The following is a 25,605-nucleotide window of genomic DNA, read 5'->3' on the forward strand; positions in this document are numbered from 1 at the left end:
AGTGACCTTTACCAACCTTAAGGATTCCATGATGCTACAATTCAAAAAAAAAAAAACAACAAAAAAAAAAAAAACAAAAAACAAAAAAAAAAAAAAAAAAAAAAAACAAAAAAAACCCCAGCTAATTAATTCTATCCTCTCTGAGCATTTAATGATGAGAAGATGAACTCAACTCCAGAGCCTGCAGTCACTCAGGGTTTTGGGATATTTGGAATATTCCTCATAGAAAAGGAATTGCCCAGGGCAGTGCTGAGTCCCCATCCCTGGGGGGATTTTAAATCCCTGTGGATGTGGCACTTGGGACGTGGCAGTGCAGGTGGCAGAGCTGGACTTGATGACCCTGGAGGGCTTTTCCAGCCTCAGGGATCCCAAATTCTCTCTGGCCATTGCCAAATTGCCTGTTCTGGCCTCTCCTCCCTGGTGAGGAGCTTCCACCTGGTGTTAACACCAACCCAAGTGTTTGGAATCCCTGCAGGATCAGAGCAACACCTGGATGTGACATTTCTGTCACCCTCCACAGGCTGCCAGGAGCAGGGACATTTTTGGGAGCTGCACAAACCCTCAGGAAGTGCCAACAGGGAAGAAACCCCAGTGCCTTCATCAGCAGGAGGGAAAACAGTGGGAGGAAAAGAGGCTGTGCCCAAATCAGGACAGGATCCACCCCTGAGCACCAGCCTGGGGCCATCCAGCCCTGCCCCAAGCAGCTTTTGTAGGATCAGAGACCCCCAGCCCTGATCCCGCTCTGCTGAGCCCTCTGTCCCTCCTCAGGGCTGGGAGGAACCTGGAGACAAGGAAATAAACCATGAATTATGTCCCAGAGGAGCTGCCCACGCAGCCCTGCTGCAGAGGAGCAGCGTTTCTGCTGCAGGGCTGAGCTCTCAGCATTGGGAAATGGGATTTATGGCTCCCTGTGCAATCCCACAGCCTGGACACTGAGGAAGGCGTTTCCTCAGGACCAGAGGTTTTGCCAGCAGGAGATAACTTTGTCCAACACGAGTTAAAATTAACTTTTATCCAATATCCCGTCCATTTAATGCCAACTACATTTGGGGAAAACATCCCTCATTCAGGCTATGACTTACATGAGCCTATTTTGAAATAATTCTTCCACTTCTGCCACTGATTCCTGCTATGCCATAATTTAGTGTCCAGACATTTTTATTTTTATTTATCCCCTGGATCTGACCCCTCAGACTCTGGCACACAGGACACACTCAGAGTTTTCCAGCTGGGATGAAGGTGGTTCCACACACTCAGCATCCCACATCCCACGGGGCTTTCCCTGCTCCCACTGGGACCCGCTGCCCTCTGAGCATCCTGAACTCCTCCTGGGAGCTCCTGGGATGATCCAGCTCCACATGCAGCTGGGAGAGGAGGGAATGACCCATTCCACAGGGGCAGGGCAGCGTGGCTGTGTGGAGCCACATCAAAAATCCACTGCTTCCATCTCCTTCTCCAGCAGTATCCTCAATCCCTTGGCACAGGCATTTTCTGAGGCAGTAAAGCTGCCCAAACATATGGAAAAGCAGATTGAGAGCAGAGGTGGAGCAGCAAAAGTTTAGATGCAAATCTGTGGGATGGTCAATCCAGCAGGAACCTGGAATTCAGCATTAAAGCCATTCCCTGTGTCCTGTCCCTCCATCCTTGTCCCCAGCCCCTCTCCAGGCCCTGCCAGGGGCTCTGAGCTCTCCCTGGATCCTTCTCCTCTCCAGGGGAGCCCCCCCAGCTCTCCCAGCCTGGCTCCAGAGGGGCTCCAGCCCTGCAGCAGCTCCGGGGGTTCCTCTGGGCTCTCTCCAGCAGCTCCAGCTCCTGCTGATGTTGGCCCCAGGGCTGGGGCAGCTCTGCAGGTGGGGTCTCACCTGAGACTGGGAGAGCAGCTCAGGAGGTTCTGGATCCCAGCGCAGAGGGATGGGGCAGGTGGAGCTCACCCACCCCACCCACATCCTCCTGCCAGGGCTCTCTGCACCTCTTTGTGCTGGGACTGCCCCACCCCAGGAGCAGGAATTGGTGAGCAGAGGCAGCTGCTCACCAGTTTTTCCATGGATGGGATGTTTTGCCCATTCCCCAATGGCTGACCCACCCCAAAATCCAAATCCCAGCACTCCAGCTCTGCCCCGTCCATGGGGACCCATCCCATGGCTCTGCCCTCCACAGCTCAGGATGAACCCAGCACTCAGTGAGGGGGATTGGGAATCCTTGTTTTCCTTGCTGCTCCAAAATGTTATTGGGTTTTTGATAAACTCTGGAAATGCCCAACAAACCCATTGGATTGACACAGATATTCCCCACAGCCCCAACAGATCCTGCTGCCAGCACCACTCGTGGTTTATAGGCCCACGTGTTCCTTATAAATCTAACAGAGGTTTCTGCTTTTAAATTCCATTAAAAGAACCCAAATTCTCCACACAGCTGAAAGTTACAGCACTGCAGAATCCTCCTTTGTGTCTCAAGGTTAAAACTCATTTACCAAGAGCTGCTGTTCCCTCTGCAGGAGCAGATAAACCACAGGATTTAGGGTAACTCAGCAAATTAAGGCCCAGAACCAGCCCAACACCATTCCCAAATGTGTTGCACTGTTAAATGGGAAATAAAGGACACCACAGATGCTTCCAATAATTGCAATTTTGAGTCAATTTTCCCTCCTTTGTCTTAAAGAGCTTTTGATGTGCAGCCCCAATATTGTGTCTCTCTTTGTTTTTAATAATTTTCTATTACCTCAGCAATATAAACTGTCTTGCAATGGGCTGAACTTTAATCTGGGGGAGACCAAACAGGCAGAAATACCATGGGCTGGAGAGTGACCAACCAGGGGGCAATATTCTCTCTGCTCCTATAAAAGCTAGCCCACAGCAAGATAAAAATTTGCTACTTGGGTTGCAGAGACATCACATTTTTGAGAGGCTCCAGGCCCATGGAAAGGGAATTTTCCCATTTTTTCCCCATGGATGTTCTGCAGCAGAACCAGCTGCTCATTCCACCCCCTGACCACAGAACCACGAATTCATAAAGAAACACTGGTTAAAATATTGTAACACACAAGAAAGGTGCTGTCAAATTTACCTGCAAATGAAAATTTGACTTTTTTTGACTTTTTTTTTTTGATCTAGTGGTTTTGCAAAAATATTGTGAGGTTTGTGCAAAAATGTTCTTTAGAGCAACTGTGTTCAAATGCCTCTTTTTGCTGGCTCAGGACTCTGCTTTCTAACCCCTGTGCTCACACCTGAACCACCTGGGAGCTTGGGCTGCACCATCAAATCCCTCAAATCAATGGGATAATGGGAAGGAATTCCCACTGTGGTGCCCCTGGATCCCTGGCAGTGCCCAAGGCCAGGCTGGACACTGGGGTTTGGAGCACCTGGGACAGTGGGAGGTGTCCCTGCCATGGAATGGGATTGAAGGTCCCTCCCAAGCCAAACCATCTCCTTTGGATGCCCAACCCCGTTTGGAGCAGGCAAAGCCAAACTCAGACACCTCGAGGTGAATCCTGCCCAAACCCCAAATTCCTCCTGATGGATGTGCAGGAGCCAGAGCCAGCGGATGTGGGAGGTAAGCACACATTGCAGAACCTTGGATCCAGCAGGAGTTTGTGCTTGGAGTGTTCTCCTGGCAGCTGGGAGCTGTTTCAGGGCTCTCCTGGTGAACGCAGATCACGGGACAAGGAAATGGGATTGAGGAATTCCAAACTTTCCTGGAATAAACACATCCTGGTGAGCTCTGAGCTTTCCAGCCCTCATTTCTGCACAAGCAGCTCTGGGCTTTTCCTCTCAGCTCAGGGAGTGCAGAATTCCAGCCCAGTCCCTCCTCTGTGGGAACAAAGGAACCAAATCCCCATTTCAGCCTCTGCCTCAGCGCTCCTCACATCAGCAAATATTTATTCTCTTTCACAGCAACACAACCAGCCTGGAGGGGATGAGGCTGTCCAGACTGAAGGCTCAGTAAACAAGGGTTATCCAGAGTTTTATTCCCAGTCCTCCAGAGCTCCTCCATCCAGCCAGGACTGCTGCATTTCCAACAGCCCTGGCCGTGCTCTCTGCTTGAAGAAGGAAGGGATGATGATTTAGCACCTGGAATATTCCCTCTCCCTTTGCCACAAAACCAGCTTTCATCCCATGTCTGCGTTCCCACCTGAGGAGGGACTCCTCAATTTCTGGCAACATTTATTTTCCACATTACCTCACCAGTTTCTTTGGGCTTTTCCCTCTCATCTCTCCCCGAGGAGCTCCTGCCTCTCTGTTACCTCCCTGTGCATCAGGCATGAGCCAGGCTGTGATTTCAGCCTCAGAATTCCCAGATTTCCCCTGCTGAGAGGGAAGCAGGCCAGGGAGAGCTCTTCCCAAGGCTTTCCAGGTGTGTTCTTCACAGCTGGTTCATGCCTAAAAATACTTTAACCTCAAGGACCCAGCTTTGAAATAAAGGAAAAACCTCAAACTGAGCCGTGAGCGGTCTGAACGTAAAACCACAAAGTGTGTGAGGATTATTTTATGATCCCACCGCTGCTCCTGAAGGATTTGGTTACTCCTAATTCCTGATTAAAGCCAAGGATGCTTGGCTGACAGCAGCTCAGCTTCCCTGGAAACTGGGAGCCACGGATCCTTCCACGTCCTTCAGGATGCAGGAAATGCCGACGTGTTCGTGGTAAAACAACGTTTTAATAAACAGCAGCATAAAATAATCAGTGTTTAATATCATCTCTGGCACGTGAAATACAAAAATGCACATATCTCAGTTATAAAATAGCCTTTGTTATTACATTTTTTTTTCCATGCTTGCCTAATTGAAATGCCCGTAATTAATAACTCAATCATCAAGTAATACAGTGATTAAAAGCATGCAGTGAAAACAAAGAAAGATATTTGTATAAGGTAGTGGCTGAGTATCACCATAATATATTTCAGGAACATCTACATCAGGGTAAAAATCAAAAGAAACAGCCCCAAGATATAAAATGCAGAGATGTATTTTCACTTCTGCTGTACAAAAACATCATCACACTTTTGTGCAAAAAGATAAAAATAAAGTCCTATTATACAACATTGTCAACTGAGCAAAAAGATTGTTTTTTGTGGACAATAAAAATATTATTCAGTACAAAAAAAGAGTCTGTGGAAAATGTACCGTACACAGCACGTGTGTAACTCATTAAAGTGGTTTCAAATGAAGAATCTCAATTGGTTCTACCTGAATGGGTTTTTTAATGACACAAATGGTGCATTTCTACGTGGAAAATCGGCACTAATTCACATTATTAGACACAACTGCTATCGATGGATTTGCTGCCTGATGGAATGTGAGCCTCCCTTTTTCCAGGGTTACTGGAGTCAGAGTCACTGAAATGACACAATAAATATTCCTGGGAAAACTGATTGTCATCTCTAAAATTGTGGTTTGGCGTTTTTCCATTACACAGTTGCATAGCAACAAAAGGATATAAAATTCCTGCTTGAGCGACTAGATCATGAAACGTTATCTTTGAAGAAGTTGATTCAGGTTCTGAAATTAAAGCCCTTTAATTTCATTTCCTTTAAGGCAATTCCTTAAGAGCTCCAGCTGTCCTTAGCAGCCAGCAGCAGATGAGGTTTGGAGGCTGCAAGCTGATAACTCCAGCATTTGTGCTGTCACATAAATGACATTTTTTGGTATGAATCCGAGTTCAGACTCCCAACCAAACCAAAGACCAAAATCCCACCTGAAGTAATTGATTCAGCTCTCAGATCGTATATTTGAAACACAATCCTCGACTGCAACATTTACAAATACTTTCCCTATTGGCACTGAAATTGCACACCCAGATCTCCGAATCTTTGCATCTCCTAAAAAAAGAGACAAATATTAAAATATGGTTTTCAGCATTAAAAAATGTTCCTGTGATTCAAACCACGCCGGAGCTTCAAAAAGCCATGAAAAAGCATCGGATAAAATGTTTTTATTTTAAAAAACCCCTCAGATTCCCTCTGCCTCTCTTTGAATTGCTGGTGGCACTTGGAGAATGGTGGCCAAGGCTGAGGATTCCCACCAGGAGGATCCGTCTGGTCGTGCCTGCCCATCCTGGCGGGCAGTGAAACTTCACAGAAGACACTTTGCTGCGATGTCTGTCCAACAGCCAGAAAAGGATCTTCAATAAAATATTTGAATAGGGAAAAAAGAAAAACCTCTCCTACCCCTTTCGAGTCTGCGTCCGAAGGGTTCTATTTACAAAGGCTTCGCGTATTTACAACTCGGCCGAGATCACCGAGTCGTTGGGTCCGTGGATGCTGGCGTCCCCCAGCAGGGAGGACTGCTTGGAGTCCATTTTGTAGGGTTTTTGAGTTTTATTGCTGAACACCGGCACGCCCATCCCCGCCGGGTGGCTGGGAATGGCCATGTGGGACAGCAAGGGAATGTTGGCCTCCTGGTTGGAGCCCGACGACGGCAGGCTGGTGACGTGGCCCGTGCTGGTGGAGCCGCTGGCGCTGCTGGGCGAGCGGCTCTTGGGAGGGGGGCAGTGCTGGATCACCCTGGGGGGAGCCTGCGGGGGGAAGTGGGGCGCGGGGAAGGCGGCGTAGCCCGGCGGGATGGGGTACCCGTTGATGGGGATGTAGCGCTGGTTCTGCGCCAGCGGCGGCCCCATGAACCCCGCCAGCTGGCCCTGGGGGATGCCCTGCGCCGGGAACATGTAGTTGGGGTACCTAGGGTTGCTGAGGTTGCTGACGGGGCTGGCGCTCAGCGAGGTGGTCTGGGTGGTGGCGTTGCCGCCCGAGGGGGTGGTGGAGCTGGTGTGGCTGGAGAGCCCCTCCCAGGAGCGCAGGCGCGCGTGGATCTCCTTGAAGCGCGGCCTGCGCGAGGGCAGGTCGTGCCAGCACTCCGTCATCAGGCTGTACATCCTGGGGGGACAGTCCTCGGAGCACGGCAGCAGCTGCCGCTTCCGGATCATCTCGATCACCTCCTGGTTGCTGAAGCCGTAGTAGGGCTGGAGGCCGAAGCTGAATATTTCCCACAAAACCACCCCGAAGGACCAAATGTCGGAGTCGGAGGAGAACTTGCCGTACATGATGGCCTCGGGGGGCATCCAGCGGATGGGCAGCAGGGACTTGTTCTGCACCCTGTAATAATCGGCCGAGTAGATCTCCCTGGAGAGCCCCAGGTCGGAGATCTTCACGTGGAGCTGCTCCCCGATCAGGATGTTGCGGGCGGCCAGATCCTTGTGGACGAAGAAGTGCCCGGCCAGGTACTCCATGCCGGCGGCGATCTGCACGGCGATGTGCAGGAAGTCGCCGTGGTCCAGGCTGGATTTGACCGTGCCGTCCTCGTCGCTGCTGCAGCCGACGTCGGAGTGGGGCGAGCGCATGACCAGGAACTCGTGCAGGTCGCCCTGGTTGGTGTACTCGAACAGGAGGCACACGGGCTGCTCCTGCGTCACCACGCCCAGCAGGCACACGATGTTGGGGTGGTGCAGCTCCGCCATCAGGGACGCTTCCTGCTGGAATTCCGCCCACTGCTGCGGGTTGTTGAAGTCCTTGAGGGTCTTGATGGCCACCAGCTGGGCGTGGTCCATGCCCGGCAGGTAGAGGTGGCCCTTGTAGATCTTCCCAAAAGCGCACTCCCCCAGCTCCTCCATGAAGCGAACGGCGGAGAGGGGCAGCTCCTTGGCTTTGCTCTGTGGGAGAAACACCAGGAACAGGTCAGGACTGAAAAGAGCCTTTTTAAAGTGAAACCTCTCCGTGCAGCATGTGTGGGAGCCCAGGAGCTGCACACAGGATCCCACTGGTGGCAGGCACAGCCCGAGGGACACCGGCATCCAAACGGGATCACCACGCTCCCAAAGATAACAAAAAGAATTCCTTTCCATCCTCTCCACAAGGTCAAATACAACAAAAATTGGATCCACATATATGCAGGAACCATCAGCATCTCAGCATTTGGCCTTGGGCATTTCTGTCCTTCCAATTGAATGTGACTAATTTCAGGAATTGAGGCAATTCCCATGCTCGAAAAGGTCCGTGCTGAAGTGTTTTCTGGGCCAGGGCCTGGAGTCTAGCAGGAAAAAAATGATTTTGTTTTAAAAACCATGTCCTTGTAGCCAATTCTCCCTTGACTTTGCTGTTAACCCTTCCAGGTATGGCAGAGTCTGTTTCTGTTCCCTCTTTTCTGTTCCATCCTGAAACTCTGACAGTGAGTTTCTCAAAGGAGAAAGGCAAACCTTTTAAACATTTATTGCCCTTTGGTGTGCAGATATTCACTCCTGGGCCATAAAGAACCTGTATTATTCCCAACTTCCACTTGTAACACCCAAACCCACTCATTTAGGGCCCTCAGTAAATCCACAGGTAGTAATTTAAGGTTAATGAGTTTGGGATCTAGGTTCTGTAAATTAGTGTAAACATTGGCATTTGCATTCCTGAAATCACGCAAGGCCAGCTTTCCAGTGGCAATGTGGGAAAAAACCTGACATTTCAAATAATCATAGCAAAAAGCCGTTTTTGCATGAATTAATTCTAATTGTATTGATCACTTACTACTTTTATACAAACACTGCATTAATAATCACCATAATGATGATAATAATAATAATAAAGCCATTTAAGCAGGCAGCCCGGCAGACTGCACAATGATGGCAGGAAATTAGCTATATTGTTGAGGAACAGATGGTTTATATTACCCAAATCCTTTAGGCTAAAACTTGTTTAGGTCTGGCATATTGTAAATTATATTTTAGTAATGAAAGTGAAATGACCTCTGTCTGACCTGAGCCTGGGTCCGTCTGTTTGAACCAACAGAGTGGAAAACTGGGGGAAGAAAATGAAGTCATAAAGTTTTGGCAGGAAGGGCTCATTTGGAGTGGAGCAGTTGTAAACCTGCTCAGCTTTTGTTTGACAAGTATTTGTCACACATGGGTGTCCAAAATGTAGGGAAGTGTAAAATACACAAGAGGCAGCAGGTCAGGGGAAAGGGAGAGGGAAACTCACCCCTTCCACCTCTTCTTCAGCTCCAGGACAAGATGTCCTTAATTTATTGTATTTTTGAAGGCAATTAAAATCCCTTAAAACTGGAGGAAATGCTAACATTCCTATTTACCCAAGAAAACAACTGCCTCAGTGGGAGCTTGAAGCTTAAATGTGTTTTCACCCAAAGCTGACATCAATTTTCAAAATAAGATTCCATTTCCTTTCCTTGAAAATATTGTTTGAAAGGCAATCAAAACAGTGGAGACAGGGAGAGCTGGCTTTCCCAGTGGGAAAATCCTGAATTAGCATAAATAAAATGAAAATATTCCTGCAGCACATGACTTGCAAATGGAAAGGAAAGAGAATGGTCAATATTTGTAAATATTTCCAGGAACTTCTGCTTTCCTGTGCTGTGTGTGGCAGCAGGAAAGGTGGGAATTGCATCCTCAAAAAAAGGATGCTGGAATTCTCATTATCTTCAGGATTGAACCCCAAATTCCCAGCAGATCAGGGAGCAAGAGGCAACCCCAAATGTAACAAAATATTCCAGGAGGTTGGATGCAAGATACAATTTGGACATTGACTTTATTAAATGTTTTTTTACTGCTACCAACATTTTGAGCTAAAACTCCTCCAAGCTGTAAGGAAAGCTAGAATTGGGAACTTCCAAGGAAAATGAAGATAAATTCACCAGGCAGTGTGTGTGGGATTGAGATACAGGTTTTCACTCTAAAAGGACAAAGCCTACCCAATTCCAAACAAGCAAAGCCCATCAAGTTCTTGAAGAACCATAAAATACCCTGAGCTGGAAGGGACTCCCGAGGATCAAGAGCCTTGGTGTGGTGTGGAACACAAAAATGCTCTTCCAGGGCATTCCTGTGCCTGTGGATGGCAGGAGGCACCTCCAGCCCTGCCCTGCCCTGCCCATCCCACCAGGAAATCAGGAGCACAAGGTTGGTCACACTTCAATCAAAATGATTTTTAAAATTCTTCCTGAACGCGGGGCTGTGGTGCAGCCAAATGCCAGCAGCAGGAGCTGTGCTGCAAGGCAGAGCCTTGAGGCTGTTTTGGTCATTTCTGCTTTTAGCTGAGGGAATGGGGAAGCCTGAAAGCCCAAGGAACAAAACTTTCCAAAGGTGATTTAACTGAGTGAAAGGTGACAGATGAACTGAGCAGAGCCATGAAAAGCTCTCCTGAGGAAATGCTGACTCACATCTTTACCTGCATTACCCTCTCACTTAAATGAGGTGTTTTAGAGATGCTTCAGGAAGGGCTTTCTTGCTTTATCACACAAAACCTCCATTATTTCTCCAGGGACACTGATACACAGGAATTCCCCCCTTGGTCCAGCACATGCTGCTGCTGCGAAAACCCTCACAAAAATCACACAAATCCCAGGCTGGGAACCACCTGAATATCTCAGTGCTGGGTTGTTTGAAGCATTTCCCTCCCTGCCTGTGGAGCCAGTGGTGTGGGAGCAGAAATGTGGGTTTACCTTTGGTTTGTAGGCGTTGAGCATGGACATCTCCACGTTCTGCCCCCGGACGTGTTTGGGCTGCCTCTGCACCGGCGGGGACGAGGATTTCTGGTTGTTGCGACAAATGCAGATGAAGAAGAAGAGCAAGGCAATGGCCAGGGGAATGGTGACACTTGGCACCAGGATGTACAGGATTTCCATTTTATTCTTCTCCTTGGAATCCTTGTAATCTGGTTCAGAAAGGAAAAAGAAACTCAATAAGGAATGAAGCATCCCACAGAGTCAAACACATCCCTGGATCAACTGAAAGTGTTTAAATGAATAAAACATAATTTTAATCTGACTGAAATCCACCTTCAGTGCTGTTTTATTTAATTAATATTAAAAGGAAATATTCTTCTGTGGAGGAACAGTTCTGTGAGGACACACAGGAACAGTCCCTGCCAGGTCAAACCTGATGATGGGCAGGAAAAAGTGGAATGCTGTGACACGGCCTGGGCTTGGGCTGAAGTGAACTCACAGATCCACAGAAAAAGGAATTTCTAAAACACCTTATGGAAGAAGCTTGTGGGAGGTGTCCCTGCCCATGGCAAGGAGTTGGAACTAAGTGATTTTAAAGGTCCCTTCCATGTCAGACCATTCTGTGATTTCAAGAGAAGCTCTGGTGGGAATACAATCTCCTTATTTTGTGTCTTGGTTTGAGACAATTTAAAGGAGAACACTCTGGATTGAGCTGCTTCCCTTCAAAGGTTCAACCAACCCCTTTCCAGCAAAAGGAAATGGGTACAAGCAGATGTGGAAAAAGAACAGTTCAGTGCAAGCAGAACCAGGCAAGCAGGGTGAGGTGCCAGGAAAGCTGGAGCAGGGATAGAAGGGAGGAATCCAGAGGAGCTGGGAAGGAGGATGGTGTAACACAGCCCAAAGGGACAGGGACAGATCCCAAATCCTGAGAGCCCCAGGGACAGGGACAGATCCCCCATCCCAAGAGCCCCAGGGACAGGGGCACAGAGCCTGCCCTGCTCTGCCATTTCCCAGGAGCATTCCCAAGGTTTAGGGTGGAATTACACCCAGATTAACGCTCTCACTCCAGGGGACTCGGAGGATGCCCCGAGCCCAGGCCAGCCTGGCTGTTTCCAAGGGAATTGGGAATGCCTGAGGCTGCCTCGGGGGCTCTGGGAGAATGGGGAATGTTTTATTATCCCTGCAGGGTCACTCCAGTTTGTTTGTCTGTGTTTTCCAGGCTGGATTTGTACAAGTGCTTAGCAGCCCACACAGATCTCTTTTATGCACTTCATTAAACATGAACTTGATCTGAAGCTTGGGCTTGACTCAAATTGTGACAGAGGCAAAGTTCAAATGGTTCTGGATGTCACTTTGCATAACCCCTCTCCTCTTTCAGGCTCAGGCTGTCCTCTGCTCCCCCCACGTCCTCTCTGATCATTCCTTTCAGATTAAGTTGTGCCATCTGGTTTTTAATTGAGAGGAGGGGTGGCCCAAATATTCCTACAGCCTTTGGGAAATGGGAGAGGACTAAAGCACCATCCCTGTTCCCAGAGTGGCAGGGATTGACACACTGCCCTTCCCAACCTTCTTAGGCTGGGCCTTGCTAAGCCTCATGCTCGAATTACCCCGTGGTTCACATCTCCCCTCAATCAGGTTGACAAACTCTGATGAAACAAATCTCTCCCAGCTTGTGAGATACAGTTGAAGAAAGGAAAAGAAAGCAGCAGCACGAGGCAGAGGGAGACCTGGGCACCAGTTCATCACCTGAGCTACTCCAGTCAAAGGCAATTATTATTCTTATTAAGTAGCAGCCCCCACTGTGAAGCCTCATTAGGTTAATGGCTTCTTGGGAGCCACCCTAATTAAATCCATTTCCCATCTAGGCATGTCCTGGTGAGGCAGAATGCACAATACTGATTAAAACAGGCCTGAAATGGCTCTTTCAGCCAGTGCAAAACCAGCAGAATGCAAGTCCCACACGGTATTCTGGTTTTAATATGCAGATTAGCACTTAACAATTCAATTACTGCTCACCTGATCCAGCTCTGTTTCTATTTAGAATAATAAAGCCACAGAACAACAAGTACCATTTAAGGCAGCAGTGAGAGGTTTTGGCAATTAAAAACTTTGTCAAGAATTCTCCAGCCCAGCCAGCCTATCTCAGTTATTATCAAGCAAAGCTTGAAAATCAGAGAATTTGGCTCCACAAGAGTCCTGGTATCCCAGATCACAAGCCTGGCACCTCAAAGCCCATCTAGAGGGGACTGGCACAAGAATCTTCAGGATAGTTTTTTGTTCTTTCTGTTGAAATAAGAGCAGAAGAGGTACAGGACTCAAAAAGTGTAGGGAAAAATCAGAGAATTGTTGAGGTTGGAAAAGCCTTCAGAGATCAGCAAGTCCAAATCTGTAACCAGCACTGTCAACACAGCTCAGGTCTTGCTTGAAAAGTAAAGGTGACATTGCCAGGTGCTCTAAAATGGGTTTGAAAGTTGTGTTTATAGAACTGCCCTGGCTGCATTTTGGGTTTGCAAAATGAATAAAAAAAGGAGATTCAGCTCTCAATTGATTCTGCTTTTCAGAGACCTGGGGGGAAGTGAATGGAAGGCTTGAACAAATGGGTCCTAATTGTTTTATTTGCATGTAGCAATAATAATATTGATAACAGGCTGAGAAAAAACCACAGCCATTTGCATGGACATGCCAGAAATCCACCCAGAAATGTTGTAGAAATTCAACGTTTCACACCAGCATTGATGCTGCCTACAAGTTGTCACAGTAACATTTACCTTTCCCCTCAGAAAGGAGATACCTTTGACGTTCCTGCTCCAGAGCCAGAACCAAATTACATTTTTTCTGGTTATGGTTATGAACATTCCTGCAGTGAGACATGTTCTGAGTCTGCTCCAAAGTCTTTTTCAATTAATGGAAATATGGAAATCGATGCCAAAATGGAATCTAAATCATGCTCTTACTGAAAGGGTAGATCAGGGGGAAGGCAGATAGTCTGGGCTTCATCATGAGCATCTCAAACCCTCTCCCTGTTTTTGGGCCCCCCACAAGAAGAGAGGCATGGAGGGGCTGGAGCATGTCCAGGGCAGGGAATGGAGCTGGGAAGGGGCTGGAGGATCCCTGAGGGAGCTGAGGGGGCTCAACCTGGAGCAAAGGAGGCTCAGGGCCCTTCTGGCTCTGCACAGCTCCTGAAGGAGGGGACAGACGGGGGGTCGGGCTGTGCTCCAGGGACAGGGACAGGAGGAGAGGGAACAGCCCTAAGTTACAGCAGAGGAGACTTAAAGTGACTAGAGGGAAAATTTCTTCATGGAAAGGGTTGTCCAGCCCTGGCACAGCTGCCCAGGGCAGTGGTGGGGCCATAAAAGGGATTTTCATAGGGATTTAAAAGTGTGGATGTGGCACCTTGGGACATGGGGCAGTGGTGGCCTTGGCAGTGCTGGGGGTGGTTGGACTCGATGACCCTGGAGGGCTTTTCCAACCTAAACAATTCCATGTTTCTGCAATTTAATTTGGCCTAAGGAGTTCTATTGATTGGAACAACAACCTGGAAAGTCTGGAACACCTGAGCTGGCAGTGCACAGACATCCCCAGGAAATTATTTTCAAGGCACCACTTTGTCACTGCAGGGGCAGCAAGTGCTCAAAGGTGTCCTGGGAGCAGGGCCAGGGAGGCTTTTCTACAGCTCCATTGCCAGGAAATCAACAAATTAATTTTGGGCACCAAACTGATGCCTCAGGTTTTGCCTTTTATATTTTCACATTCTGAGCTGCTTTAGTGTGTGGGTCTGGGCTTCACATCAGGGGATGCTGAGCTCTGTGCACAGAGCAGGGACACAAAACAATTCCTGCTCCAGCTGGGCACCAAGGACAAATGATCCAAATCTCAGCCCAGGAGCACAAACAGCGTGGGCTGGAGAGAGAAAAACAAGCAGGGTGGGACTGCCTGGGCTGAAGCTGGAATGGGACAATGAACTCCAAGGTGCCAATGGAGCAGAACTGATCCCAGGGAGAGCCCCCGGGAGCGCTCGTGCATTTTGGGGCCATTTTGGTTCATTTGGGTGCAGCCCTGGCTGGGCTCTGGTGCTGCCCAAGGTGGATCCATGGAGGAGATACTTTAATAAATCCCGAATTTATTCTGTGACTCTGCCCAGCTCTGCTCTAGGCACCAAAACCCTTCCCCTTGCCCCCAGCTCCAGCCCACGCCGTTCAGGCATTACCACAGGCTGGGACATCGCAGAGCTCAGACTTGAGGTTCTCATCCAAGGTGAAGCACCACGGGGCGTCCTTCTGGTTGCCAGGGTTCCTGCAGTAGGAGTGGCCCCCGTTGAGCTCGGGGTACCTGGCAGCAGTGAAGGTGTGGGTGTGGGGGTACTGCGAGTTCCAGGGCTGGCACTGCCGCCCCGAGCGCGTCACGCTCACCGTGCCCCGGTAATCCACGCCCGTGCTGTTGTAGCACCTGTGATCTGCAAAGACAACCAAAAGACAAAGCCACTCTTCATTTATGAGTATGGGAAGGTGAGGGGGTGGGAAGAGGGATGGGAGAGATGGAAACAAGGACAACAAGGCTGGACTTTGTAAACTGTAAACTATATGGAAGTGCATATAAACTGCCATCTTCTCACTAATAAAGGGAGAACGTTTGATTGACCATATTGGCCTGACCAACGTTTGTCTTGTCCAGCACCCCCTTGTGGGAATCCAGGGCTTCCCAGTGGCTGCCCTGGAAAGTCTGGGACCCTGGCAGGGGTCAGGAACCCCCCTGGACAGAGCCCCCAGAGACACTGGCTGTGATCTCTGCCCATGGAAAAGAGTTTTCAATCTTAAAGGATGAATTACCAGCTCTGAGGGTTTGATATGAGTAATAATCAAGTGTGGCACGGGTGCAAAACTAAAATTTTAGGATTCTAGATTAGGGGTCTAAAGATGGAGGAAATTGGGTGTATCTTGTCCTTTTTCTCCTTCTTCATGCCCTCCATGTTTCACTGTGGTGTTGGCATTTTTCTGTTGGTTCAGGCTGGGGACACACTGTCCAACGTAGGTGACAGATATTGGCACGTTATTGTAAATCCAGCACAGGTAGTTTGTGGTATTTAATGTTTGTACCATCCCACTGAGGGCAGAGCCCCACACGCTGCCCTGCAGGACAGAGCTGCGGCAGGGCAGCAGAACATGTTAGAGATAAACAGAATAAACAACCTTGAAACCAGCACAGACCAATTATGGCTCTGCTTTGGCAGCGGGGCTGACAGACAGAGACTTTCTACAACCTCGGGATCATCAATACCTCAGATTCTGAAACCCCTCATATTCTAAGAGGTCCCTGCTTTTTCCATGGAAGAGCAGACGCTTTGCACTCACTTTTGTTGATGGGATCAGCCATGGGAATCCCGATGCGGATGCAGTTGACGGCCTCGGGGCTGTCGGGCTGGGGCAGATCCTCGCAGTTGGGCAGCTTCAGCCGCATCAGGATCATGGGGTTGGACCTGGCGAAGATGTACTCGGTCTGGCACAGGACGTTCTCCAGGATCTCACACTCATCCCGGCACAGATCCCGGGGTTTGGGAGCAGGGGAGGTCTCGTCGCAGTAGGGGAAGGCGTAGTGGCACAGCGAGGGGATGGCAAACTGGGAGCACTTATCCGACAAGTGGCTGGAGGTGCCGATCATGGTGAAGGCAGCTGGAAAACACACACCAGGCTTTGGCTTGGGAACTTCTTCCCTGGGCTGTTGCTTTCCCAAAAAAACCCTCACTTCCCACTGCAGCTGTGCAGGTGATGAGCAGGAATGCACAGCACTAATTACACTGGAAGGCATTTGTGGCAAGCACATTTCTCTCTCTCTCAGGATTTTTCATGGAGGTGCACAGAGAGAAATGAAAGAGAAAACAATTTCTGTTTCTGCTCCTTGTTTTCCCATGTGGAATGTGTTTGGAGAATTGTTTACCTGGGGTGATTGCTTGGTTGGAATCTGGTGAGGATTGATTGAGATCCAACCCACTGGGGCTGGGCTCTCAGGGAGGGTCACGAGTTGTGGAGAGTTAGAGATAGGTCAGAGAAAGTGGTATGGAGTTTTAGTATCTCCTTCTATATAGTATATTAATGTGTCTTAGCATAGTTATAATAAAGAAATCATTCAGCCTTCTGAATTTTGTCAGACATCCTCATTTCTTCCCATTGGGTTTGCCTGCATTTACAATAGTCATTAACTATTCTGATTTCACTTACAAGGAAAATACATCAGGTTTTCATCACGGGATTAATGCTAAGATCATTACCCAACCCCCAAATGTAATTATTCCTTTAGTTATTCCTTTTTTCCTCCCAAGTAACTTTGAATAATTTAAAAATTAATGTAATATTTAGAAGCCCAACAGCTAAATCCCAAATTCCTGCACCGGCTCCTTTGTGGAAGGTGACAATCCAAATACAATCCCAAATAACTTTTCAAACTAAATGCTGGAAGATTATGAACTAGTGGCTCCACATTGCCTTTCTTGGGGAAATGAAGCCTTTTTTTGCAAACAGTGTTTGAAGACAAAGGGAGAAGAGAAATTTGGGGTATTCTGACAGCAAGGAAAAACAAATCTGAATATAGAGATGATTACCAGGGCTAGGTTATATAGAGATGGAATACAGAGATGATTACCAGGATCAGGCCAAGTAAATTCATATAAAAAATAGAGAACATCATGATATCTATGATATCTGTGAATCCAGCAACACCATCAGCACATCCCACAAAACTAATGGCAACTGGTTCTCCCATAAATCCAAAGGAATAATACTGCTTGCTGGATTATTTACGTGGCCTTTCCCAACAACTAAATTATTCCAGCCAAGTAAAATCAGCTAAAGTTTGTCCTCCTTTGCTTTCAAAACCTTCTGGGGTAACAGCAGCACTGAGTCTCCCAGAAGCTGTAAACACACAGCTCCTTTTCCTTGAAAAATCTTTTTTTTTCCAGGTGTTTTGGGAGGAGCTGGAGGAGCAGAGGTGAGCTCATGGCAAGAGGGAATAAAGCAAAGCAAAACAACATCACTCTTTATAAAACTCCAGCAGCTTTTTGGGAGCAGACAGCTCAGTGGGGAAGCAGCCAAGGTGTTTTTACCCACCTGTAATCTGATTTTCTATTTCCCCCTGCATGTGCAGGGACTCCATGTAGATGGTTCTGTTGCCAATGAAGCGGGCACAGGCGATGCCCCTGTAGGGCTGGCAAAACCCATCCTCCTCATACTCATCCCTGAAACCAGCCAGAAACACAAAAAGGTGACTGTAAAATATTGAAAACAATTAGGATTATGTCATTCTATTCAACAAGATCTTGAATATTTGTTTGTTTAAATAAACCCCTTTCATCTGCCTGGTAAAAAGTGGCATTTCGGCTTAGCCAAAATACACATTAATGTTGCATGAAATGAGAGCTTTTAAGGCTCTGCTCAGAAATACACCCAGGCTTGATTAGAAGAGAAATATAAACTGCCTGGAAAAATAGGATTGATGTTTATTTAAAGCAGCTAACACATAGTTTTCTATTTTTGAACCAAGTTTGTGCTTAATATTGATAAACACAGCAGGCAGAGTCATGCAGGCAGAATTTAAAGTGTATATAGAAAATCTAACCTCTGCCAGCAGTGGTACCTTGGAAATAGGAAATGTTTGCTCGGCCTTCCATGTGTGGCAACATTTAGTGCTAAAACAGAACCAAAACTGAGGCAGGAGTTCTACAGACATATTTCTTTCATTAGGTGCTTTCTTTTAGGCAGAATAGGAGACATTTCATCCAGAAATCCAGATGGGAAATTATTTGCCAATGCTCTTCAAACAAAGCAAAGATAGAAAATTACTGAAGACCCAGGCAGACACTGGGTATTTTGAATAATCAGCTCTGAACAGGGAATTTTAGTGGGGTTTTGAGGAGGGGTTTGAGTACATGGTCCCTGAAATCCCAGCTGCATGAATCAGCCCTTTCAATCCCTTCCTCTGAGGATCCACTCGGAGATATTTTGCACTGAGATTTTTGGGATGGATTTTCTGGACAGACACCTCTGCTCTGTTGAGCTCCCAGCAAAAAGGAGGAGCTTAATGAAAAGTTGCAGATATTTTCTTTGTTATTCCTCAGCTCAGCCAGCTCCTCTGTGGCTCTCAAACTGGGATAAATGCTACTGGAATATCCCTAGGGATGATGACAGCCGCGTAGGGAACAGGTTATTTCCTTTGTGTGCAGAACTCTCCCTCCCCCAGATGCCAAAAACCCAACAGCAGAATCGCACTACGCCTTAATAAGGGAAAAATCAGAGCTTTTTTTTTTTTTTTTAATCAACTCTGCCATTAAGTTTAACAAAAGCCACTTTCATCCCCTGCTGAAGGCCTCGGCTGTGAGAGTTTGGAAATGCAAATTCCGTGGGGGCTCTTTGAAGCCGCCCGTTCTTTGTGCGCTCCCAGCGCGCTGTCACCGCGGCCAGCGGCAGTAATGGGATTAGCGGGGAGAGGCGCTGGGATCGCCTGCCAGGACATCCCAACATCCCAAAATCCCCAAATCCCAGCCACCCCATCCCCCGGGCTCCCAGAGCAGCGCCCCGGGGTTCCCGCAGCGTTCAGAGCGAGGAGCCAAACCCCGGGGATTAAGAGCAATAATTGATGAGTGTGAAGGCGAAGGGGTGGGAAAGAGGGATGGGAGAGATGGAAACAAGGACAGCGAGGCTGGAGAGGGGCTGGGAGCACAAACCCTGTGAGGAACCCCTGAGGGAGCTGGGGGTGCTTGTGGGAATCCAGAGCTTCCCTCTGGCTGCCCTGGCAGGTCTGGGACCCCCCTGGACAGAGCCCCCAGAGACACTGGCTGTGATCTCTGTCCATGGAAAAGAGTTTTCAATCTTACAGGATGAATTACAAGCTTTGAGTGTTTGATAAGAGTAATAATTAAGCGTGGCACGGGTGCAAAAGTAAAATTTTAGATTTCTAGATTAGGGGTTCAGAGGGGACAAGATGGAGGAATTGGGTGTGTCTTGTCCTTTTTCTCCTTCTTCATGCCCTCCATGTTTTACTGCAGTGTTGGCATTTTTCTGTTGGTTTAGGCTGGGGACACACTGTCCAACGTAGGTGACAGATATTGGCACGTTATTGTAAATCCAGCACAGGTAGTTTGTGGTATTTAATGTTTGTACCATCCCACTGAGGGCAGAGCCCCACACGCTGCCCTGCAGGACAGAGCTGCGGCAGGGCAGCAGAACATGTTAGAGATAAACAGAATAAACAACCTTGAAACCAGCACAGACAAATTATGGCTTCTTCTTTGGCAGCGGGGCAGAAAGACAGAGACTTTCTACAATCTGGGAATCACCAATACCCACAGATTCCGACAGGTGCTCAGCCTGGAGAAAAGGAGACTCAGGGCTGACCTCAGCGCTCCCCACAGCTCCTGAAAGGTGCCTGTGCTCAGCTGGGGCTGGGCTCTGTCTGCAGGCAGCACTGACAGAACACAGCACACAGCCTCACGCTGTGTTTCCAAGGGAAATACAGGCTGGATAGCAGGAAAATGTTCTTTACAGAAAGGTGATGAAGTTCTGGAATGGCTGCCCAGGGAGGTGGTGGAGTCACCATCCCTGGGTGTGTTTTAAAAGCCTGGATGTGGCACTGGGTGCCAGGGTTTAGCTGAGGTGTTGGGGCTGGGCTGGACTCCATGATCTTGAAGGTCTCTTCCAAACCAGTCATTCTGTGGATTCTGTGAAACCTCCTCCACGGCCACCTCACCACTGGGAAATCGGTGGGAAGGGCTCCAGGTTTCCCTGGATGATGGTTCCAAGGTATTCCCAAGCACCTTGGAAGCTGGGTTGCAAAAGCAGGACTTTATCTGCCAGTTAAACTCCTCATTAACAGCCCCAGGGAAGGCTGAGGTGCCTCAGGGACTCAGGTAACAACGACATCTGAGATGCAAGCAGGGATCCACAGCCACACCCTTGGGCTCCTGCAGGGAGTCACTCTGGTGACAAAATCTTTATTCTGCTGGCTCTGGAAACATCCAGTATTTATATCTATCCAGTTTATATCAAATATTTTTCCAATATCCTGAGCTTGCCCTGGCCCAGCCTGGGGCCGTTCCCTCTCCTCCTGTCCCTGTTCCTGGAGCAGATCCCAAACCCCGCAGGAGCTGTGCAGAGCCAGAAGGGCCCTGAGCCTCCTTTGCTCCAGGATAAATTTATCACGGAATTTCACTGGGGGACTGCACAAAGGAGTGGCAGTGAGCAGGGACACCAGCTCACCTGGCTGGAAATGCCCTGAGGAGCGGGATTTTGCAGAAAATCCCAGGAGGGGAAGATTAGAGTGAAGAGGAAGGGCCAGGATGCCACCAGCTCTGCCCTGGGGCTACATCCAGGGAATTCCCACAGGGAAAACAGCAGAACCCACAGAAGCGTGAAGGGCTCCTGCAGCTTCAACACATTCCCCACCTCCTGCTGCCCCCTGCCAGCGCTCTGGCTTTAAATACAGCTATTTTCAGTTTTTTTGCTATTATCAGTTTTTTGCTTTAAGCACAGCTCTCAGTTTCTTGGGATCAAGGCTGAGCCCGCAGTGCTGTTTGGCATCCCTCACCTGCTCTGTGTAAGGAATCACCTCATCCCTGCTCCGATGTGTTTCTGCCTCTGGATCCCGATCCTGCACAAGGAAAAGTCCCTTTGCCTCCAGCAGGATGGAAATTAGGCCTGACCCAGCAATTAACGTGTTAACATTTACAGCCGAGCTTAAATCCTAATGATTGAATCCTAACGAGCTGGAAATCAGTGCAAGCCTGCAGGCGTTTCTGATTGTGGATGGGCTTGAATCACTTGTGCAAATTCTGGCTGGAGTGGGGAGGACAGGAACAATTCCAGCCCAAGCACAGCACAGGATTTGGGGTCTGGGAGCTGCCCCATAACTCATTCCTGTGGAGTCTTGGCTTCTTTTTTTGCCAGAGTTGGGATTAAACGCACAAGGCAGAATTTCTTGTTGGGACTCAGATGTTTGTTGGTTCTTATCTCAGTCTCACAAACCCTGAGTTCTGCAGCCCTTCACTCTAACAAACTACAAATGGAGCCCCATCTCTCTCTCTCTGCAACTATCCAATTAAGAAATGACACCTGAATTATTTTTACTTTTAACCCAACAACCAACCACCCGTGCCTGCAATGGGGACTTTTTATCCAATTACACAAAACCACCCAAACCCATGGAGAAGAAGGTGAAGAAAGACCAGCTTCTGCCTAAAACCTCCATCTTGCTAGATATATATTACTATATATACCCATTATTCTAGTAATATACAAAACTTAAAACTCTATTATTCTATTAATATATAAAACTTAAAACTCCAAGTTTAAATAAATAAATTTTAAATAAAATAAATTTAATAAATATATAAAACTTAAACTTAAATTCTCCACCCTAAGACATTACACACTTCTATTCAAACTGCACACCCACAATCCCAGTTCTGTCATTCCATTTTGGAAGCTTCTCCACTGCCTCAGGTCAGTGCAGTGTTCTCCTGGGGGTCAGTGGCTGTCAGCACAGAAAGTCCCAAATTCTCAGCATCCAGGGTTCCAAGAGATTCCTGCTCCTTGCACTGCCTGCACCCCAAAAAGCTCCTCTGAGCGTTGGGTGAAGGCTGCACAGGACAAAGAGCTGGATTTTAATGTCCAACAGATGATACAGCACTGTTGAGATTCTTTCTTTTCAGATTTGGTTCCCACTCTGTTTTCTTTTCCCCTGTCAATATTTCCAGCCTGGGTGTTTATTTTGGAGCTGGCCCATTGCTTTTGGATCCTGCTGCACTTCCCCTTGTGCCTACACCTCCTGCTTGGTGTAACTGTAGCACCGAGGATTAATTGACACCGTGCTCAGGTGTCTCTGAGGATCTGATTGCTCCAACTCACAGAAAACCGAGGAGGAGCTTTGAAGGGTGTCCACAACCAAAATCTCTCTAAGATCCCCTCCAGCCCAGCCCATTCTCTGATTCCATCTCTTTATCTCAGCTGCTCCTGGTGTGAAGCTCCAGTGAATCCAGAGGCTGGGCCCCTCCCAGGGGAGCTTCTTTCTGAAACTGGGCAGAATTTCTGCCTCTGCAGCTTTTTGGGCATCCCCATGCAGAGAAACATTAACAATCAGACTGCAATATTGATTTCAGTGCTTCACACTGAGCCTGGAGGGGCTTTGTGGTATCACCTCCTCTGACACTGGCTCCTAAACACAAACCATCTCTGCAAGGTTCTCTGTCAAACTCCACCTCTCAACATCCTGAATGTTCTTTGCCAGCCCTTTTTTTCTAAACGACAAGAAATCACCCAAATTTAAACAACATTTCCAGCAAATGCCAACAAGTCCAGGAACTCAGTTCAGCAAAAGCTTTGTAACCAGGCTTTAATGTGAGTTCATTTGGAAGAATTTCGTGTATTGATAGAAAAACTGAACCTGTGAGATCATGTTGTATTTATTATTACAATCCAATATATTTAAAAAGCATATTCCAGAGATGCTGTAACTGTGTGGTCATTCCTACCACACCCCATGGATCTTTCCTTTCCTTTCCTTTCCTTTCCTTTCCTTTCCTTTCCTTTCCTTTCCTTTCCTTTCCTTTCCTTTCCTTTCCTTTCCTTTCCCTTTCCCTTTCCTTTCCTTTCCTTTCCTTTCCTTTCCTTTCCTTTCCTTTCCTTTCCTTTCCTTTCCTTTCCTTTCCTTTCCTTTCCTTTCCTTTCCTTTCCTTTCCTTTCCTTTCCTTTCCTTTCCTTTCCTTTCCCTTTCCCTTTCCTTTCCTTTCCTTTCCTTTCCTTTCCTTTCCTTTCCTTTCCTTTCCTTTCCTTTCCTTTCCTTTCCTTTCCTTTCCTTTCCTTTCCTTTCCTTTCCTTTCCTTTCCTTTCCTTTCCTTTCCTTTCCTTCTTCCCATTTTTGCTTTAAGAAGGATTTAAATGAGTATCCTGCAAGAAAGAATCATAAATACAGAACTAATTTGGATATCTTGAGCAAAAATGGCCAAAGGAGAGAACAGAACAAGGCAAGACAAAGTCCCAACTGCTTTGAGTGTCCCAAAAGCCAGGATTAATTAAGGTGTAAATGCAGAGAAGGTTGATTTATAAGAATTAACCAATCTGAAGAGCAAAAGCAAATAAATGTTGAATTATCTCCCAGATCTACCAAGTGGAGATGGAAAAGTTTTGGCTCTGGGTGAAGACTGCAGACATTTTTTTCACTGACAAAGTGAAAGACATTTTGTCTTTCTTTTCTCTGTCTAATTACAAGGTGTAGCAATAAATTATTTTTATGGCTATGTACACCCAGTGCCCCCTCTCTGTATAAATTATTTGTACATTGTTAAATAAATTATATTTTGTTCCTTCCTCATGTTCCAGCTACACACAGGATGAAATGAAAGGGTTTTGACTTGGCAGATCTCCCTTAAAGCAAACAGATGAATAAAATTCTCTCATACTTTCCAAAGAGCAAAACCCAGTTCCTTGTGCCTCACTTGGAAAATGGGAACACCTTGGCTCTGTTTCATGATTATATTTCAGCAAATTCCTGCATTTCACTTTGCAGAAAGAGGAGAACTGCCCAGACTTGCATGTCATTGTGTAATTTAGGGGAAAATTCTGGGGAATAAAAGGTGTTGCTGTTTGACACCCCTTGAAAAGCACAAGGCAGCCAGGGTTGAAATGGGTCACTGGGAAAGCAGAGAAAGTAAAAAATTAATTATGTTGTGCTTTGACATCATTATAGAATCCCATAGCATCTATTAATGAATAAATTATTACTAATACTAATAATAACAATAATAACAACAACAATAATAATAGCCTGGGATAGTGGAAGGTGTCCCTGCTTCTGGCAGGAGTGTCCTCCTCAACCCAAACCATTCTAGGACTCTGTAATTAAAAAAAGAATTAATAATTTAATAATTAAATAATAAAATAAATTTAATAAATAATTAAATAGGATCTGCTTAAGGAATTGCTTTACTGAGTTGTTACCTCACTGTTCAGACTGATGGTTTCTTTGAATGATGTCTCCAATTCAGATATGGATAAATAATCCAAAATTCCTGTGGGTTTGGCATGCTGCTTGAATGGATCTGCAGTGGGATGGCAGCAGGGAAGCCAGGCCACATAAGGGCTACAAATTAGAGCTAAATATTGATCAAAAATCAATCAATCAGCCTTGAGAGTCAGCTTCAGGGATGTTTTCCCCTCCTAAGTGTCCCTTTGCTGACACAGCTCCTGCAGGTGGGGGGCTCAGCAGCTGCAGCTGTTTGGGGAACAGCCTCAGGAGCAGAATTGGGTCTGTCCTGGCAGATTCCTGACACCAGGATTCAGGATGAACGGAATATACGTTCAAAATCACATTTTCAGAGTTCTGGGAATGGCAGGAACTCCTGGCACTGGTGGTTTGTTTGACAGAGCCATTTTCAGGTCACGTTTGGAAGCTCAGCTCGTCCAAGTTTCAAAATGCAGAGGGGGGAAAAAAAGGTGAAATGTTTTTGAAGAGCAGTCAAGAGGGACAGGATTACATGTGCTGAATGTTGCCTCCTCTCTCAGAAGAGAAAACCCCCAGAAAAATCCCCTCCCTCCTGCTGGATTCCCTCCTGGAGCCTCAGGGGTCTCAGCCCCCCTTGCCCACCTCTCATCGGGCACGGAGCTCCAGGAAGGAGGTTGGGGTGGAGCTGCCAATCCTTCCATCCCAAAAGAATCCCATAAATCTGCAGTTGCTCTGCCCTGAGTCATCCCAGACCCCGTGGTTGATGGTCTGAGGGGCCTTGGGAGGGGATGGATGGGCTGGAGCCCACCCCATCCTCATCCATGTCCTACACACTGCTGGGAACTGACACCAAGGAAAAGGGAAGAGACTTCCTCTAAGAGCTTGGCCACATCCTTCAGGTTTTTTGTCCAAATCCCTCCTAGCTGGGAGGAAATATTCAGAATTTAGGGCCCAATTATGCACATTTTGGTTAGACTTGAGAAGGTTGCCCAGCCCTAAATTCTGAAAATTCAGATTCTGATATTCTAGAAAGCAACGTCCCAACCCTTCCTGGGTGTCAGAATGCTGCAAATGCAGCTTTGAACTCTTCAAACTGATAGAAAAACCTGCAATATTGAGCCTCATAAAATGGGTTTCAGCCCATTTTATCTCTCCCTAACTCTTTCCTGCTTTCCCTTATTTTCTGGAGTCACAGCTTTATTTCTG

The 25,605-nt window shown here is 47.4% G+C and overlaps 1 protein-coding gene across 1 annotated transcript in view; it reads right to left on the bottom strand.

Annotated features, from left to right (window-relative positions):
* Positions 1 to 4,664: 4,664 nt before the first annotated feature.
* The window catches only part of ROR1 (receptor tyrosine kinase like orphan receptor 1), a 147,253-nt gene continuing 126,312 nt past the window's right edge, over positions 4,665 to 25,605 (bottom strand). The window contains exons 5-9 of the mRNA XM_030279729.4: positions 17,517 to 17,644; positions 15,768 to 16,085; positions 14,627 to 14,872; positions 10,417 to 10,628; positions 4,665 to 7,633 (exon numbers count right to left, since the gene is read on the bottom strand). Of these exons, the coding sequence (XP_030135589.4) occupies positions 6,209 to 7,633; positions 10,417 to 10,628; positions 14,627 to 14,872; positions 15,768 to 16,085; positions 17,517 to 17,644 (2,329 nt within the window). The 3' untranslated portion in view covers positions 4,665 to 6,208. The remainder of the gene's footprint in view (positions 7,634 to 10,416; positions 10,629 to 14,626; positions 14,873 to 15,767; positions 16,086 to 17,516; positions 17,645 to 25,605) is intronic.

This window comes from Taeniopygia guttata, chromosome 8 (genome assembly GCF_048771995.1).
Source record: "Taeniopygia guttata chromosome 8, bTaeGut7.mat, whole genome shotgun sequence".
Taxonomy (NCBI): domain Eukaryota; kingdom Metazoa; phylum Chordata; class Aves; order Passeriformes; family Estrildidae; genus Taeniopygia; species Taeniopygia guttata.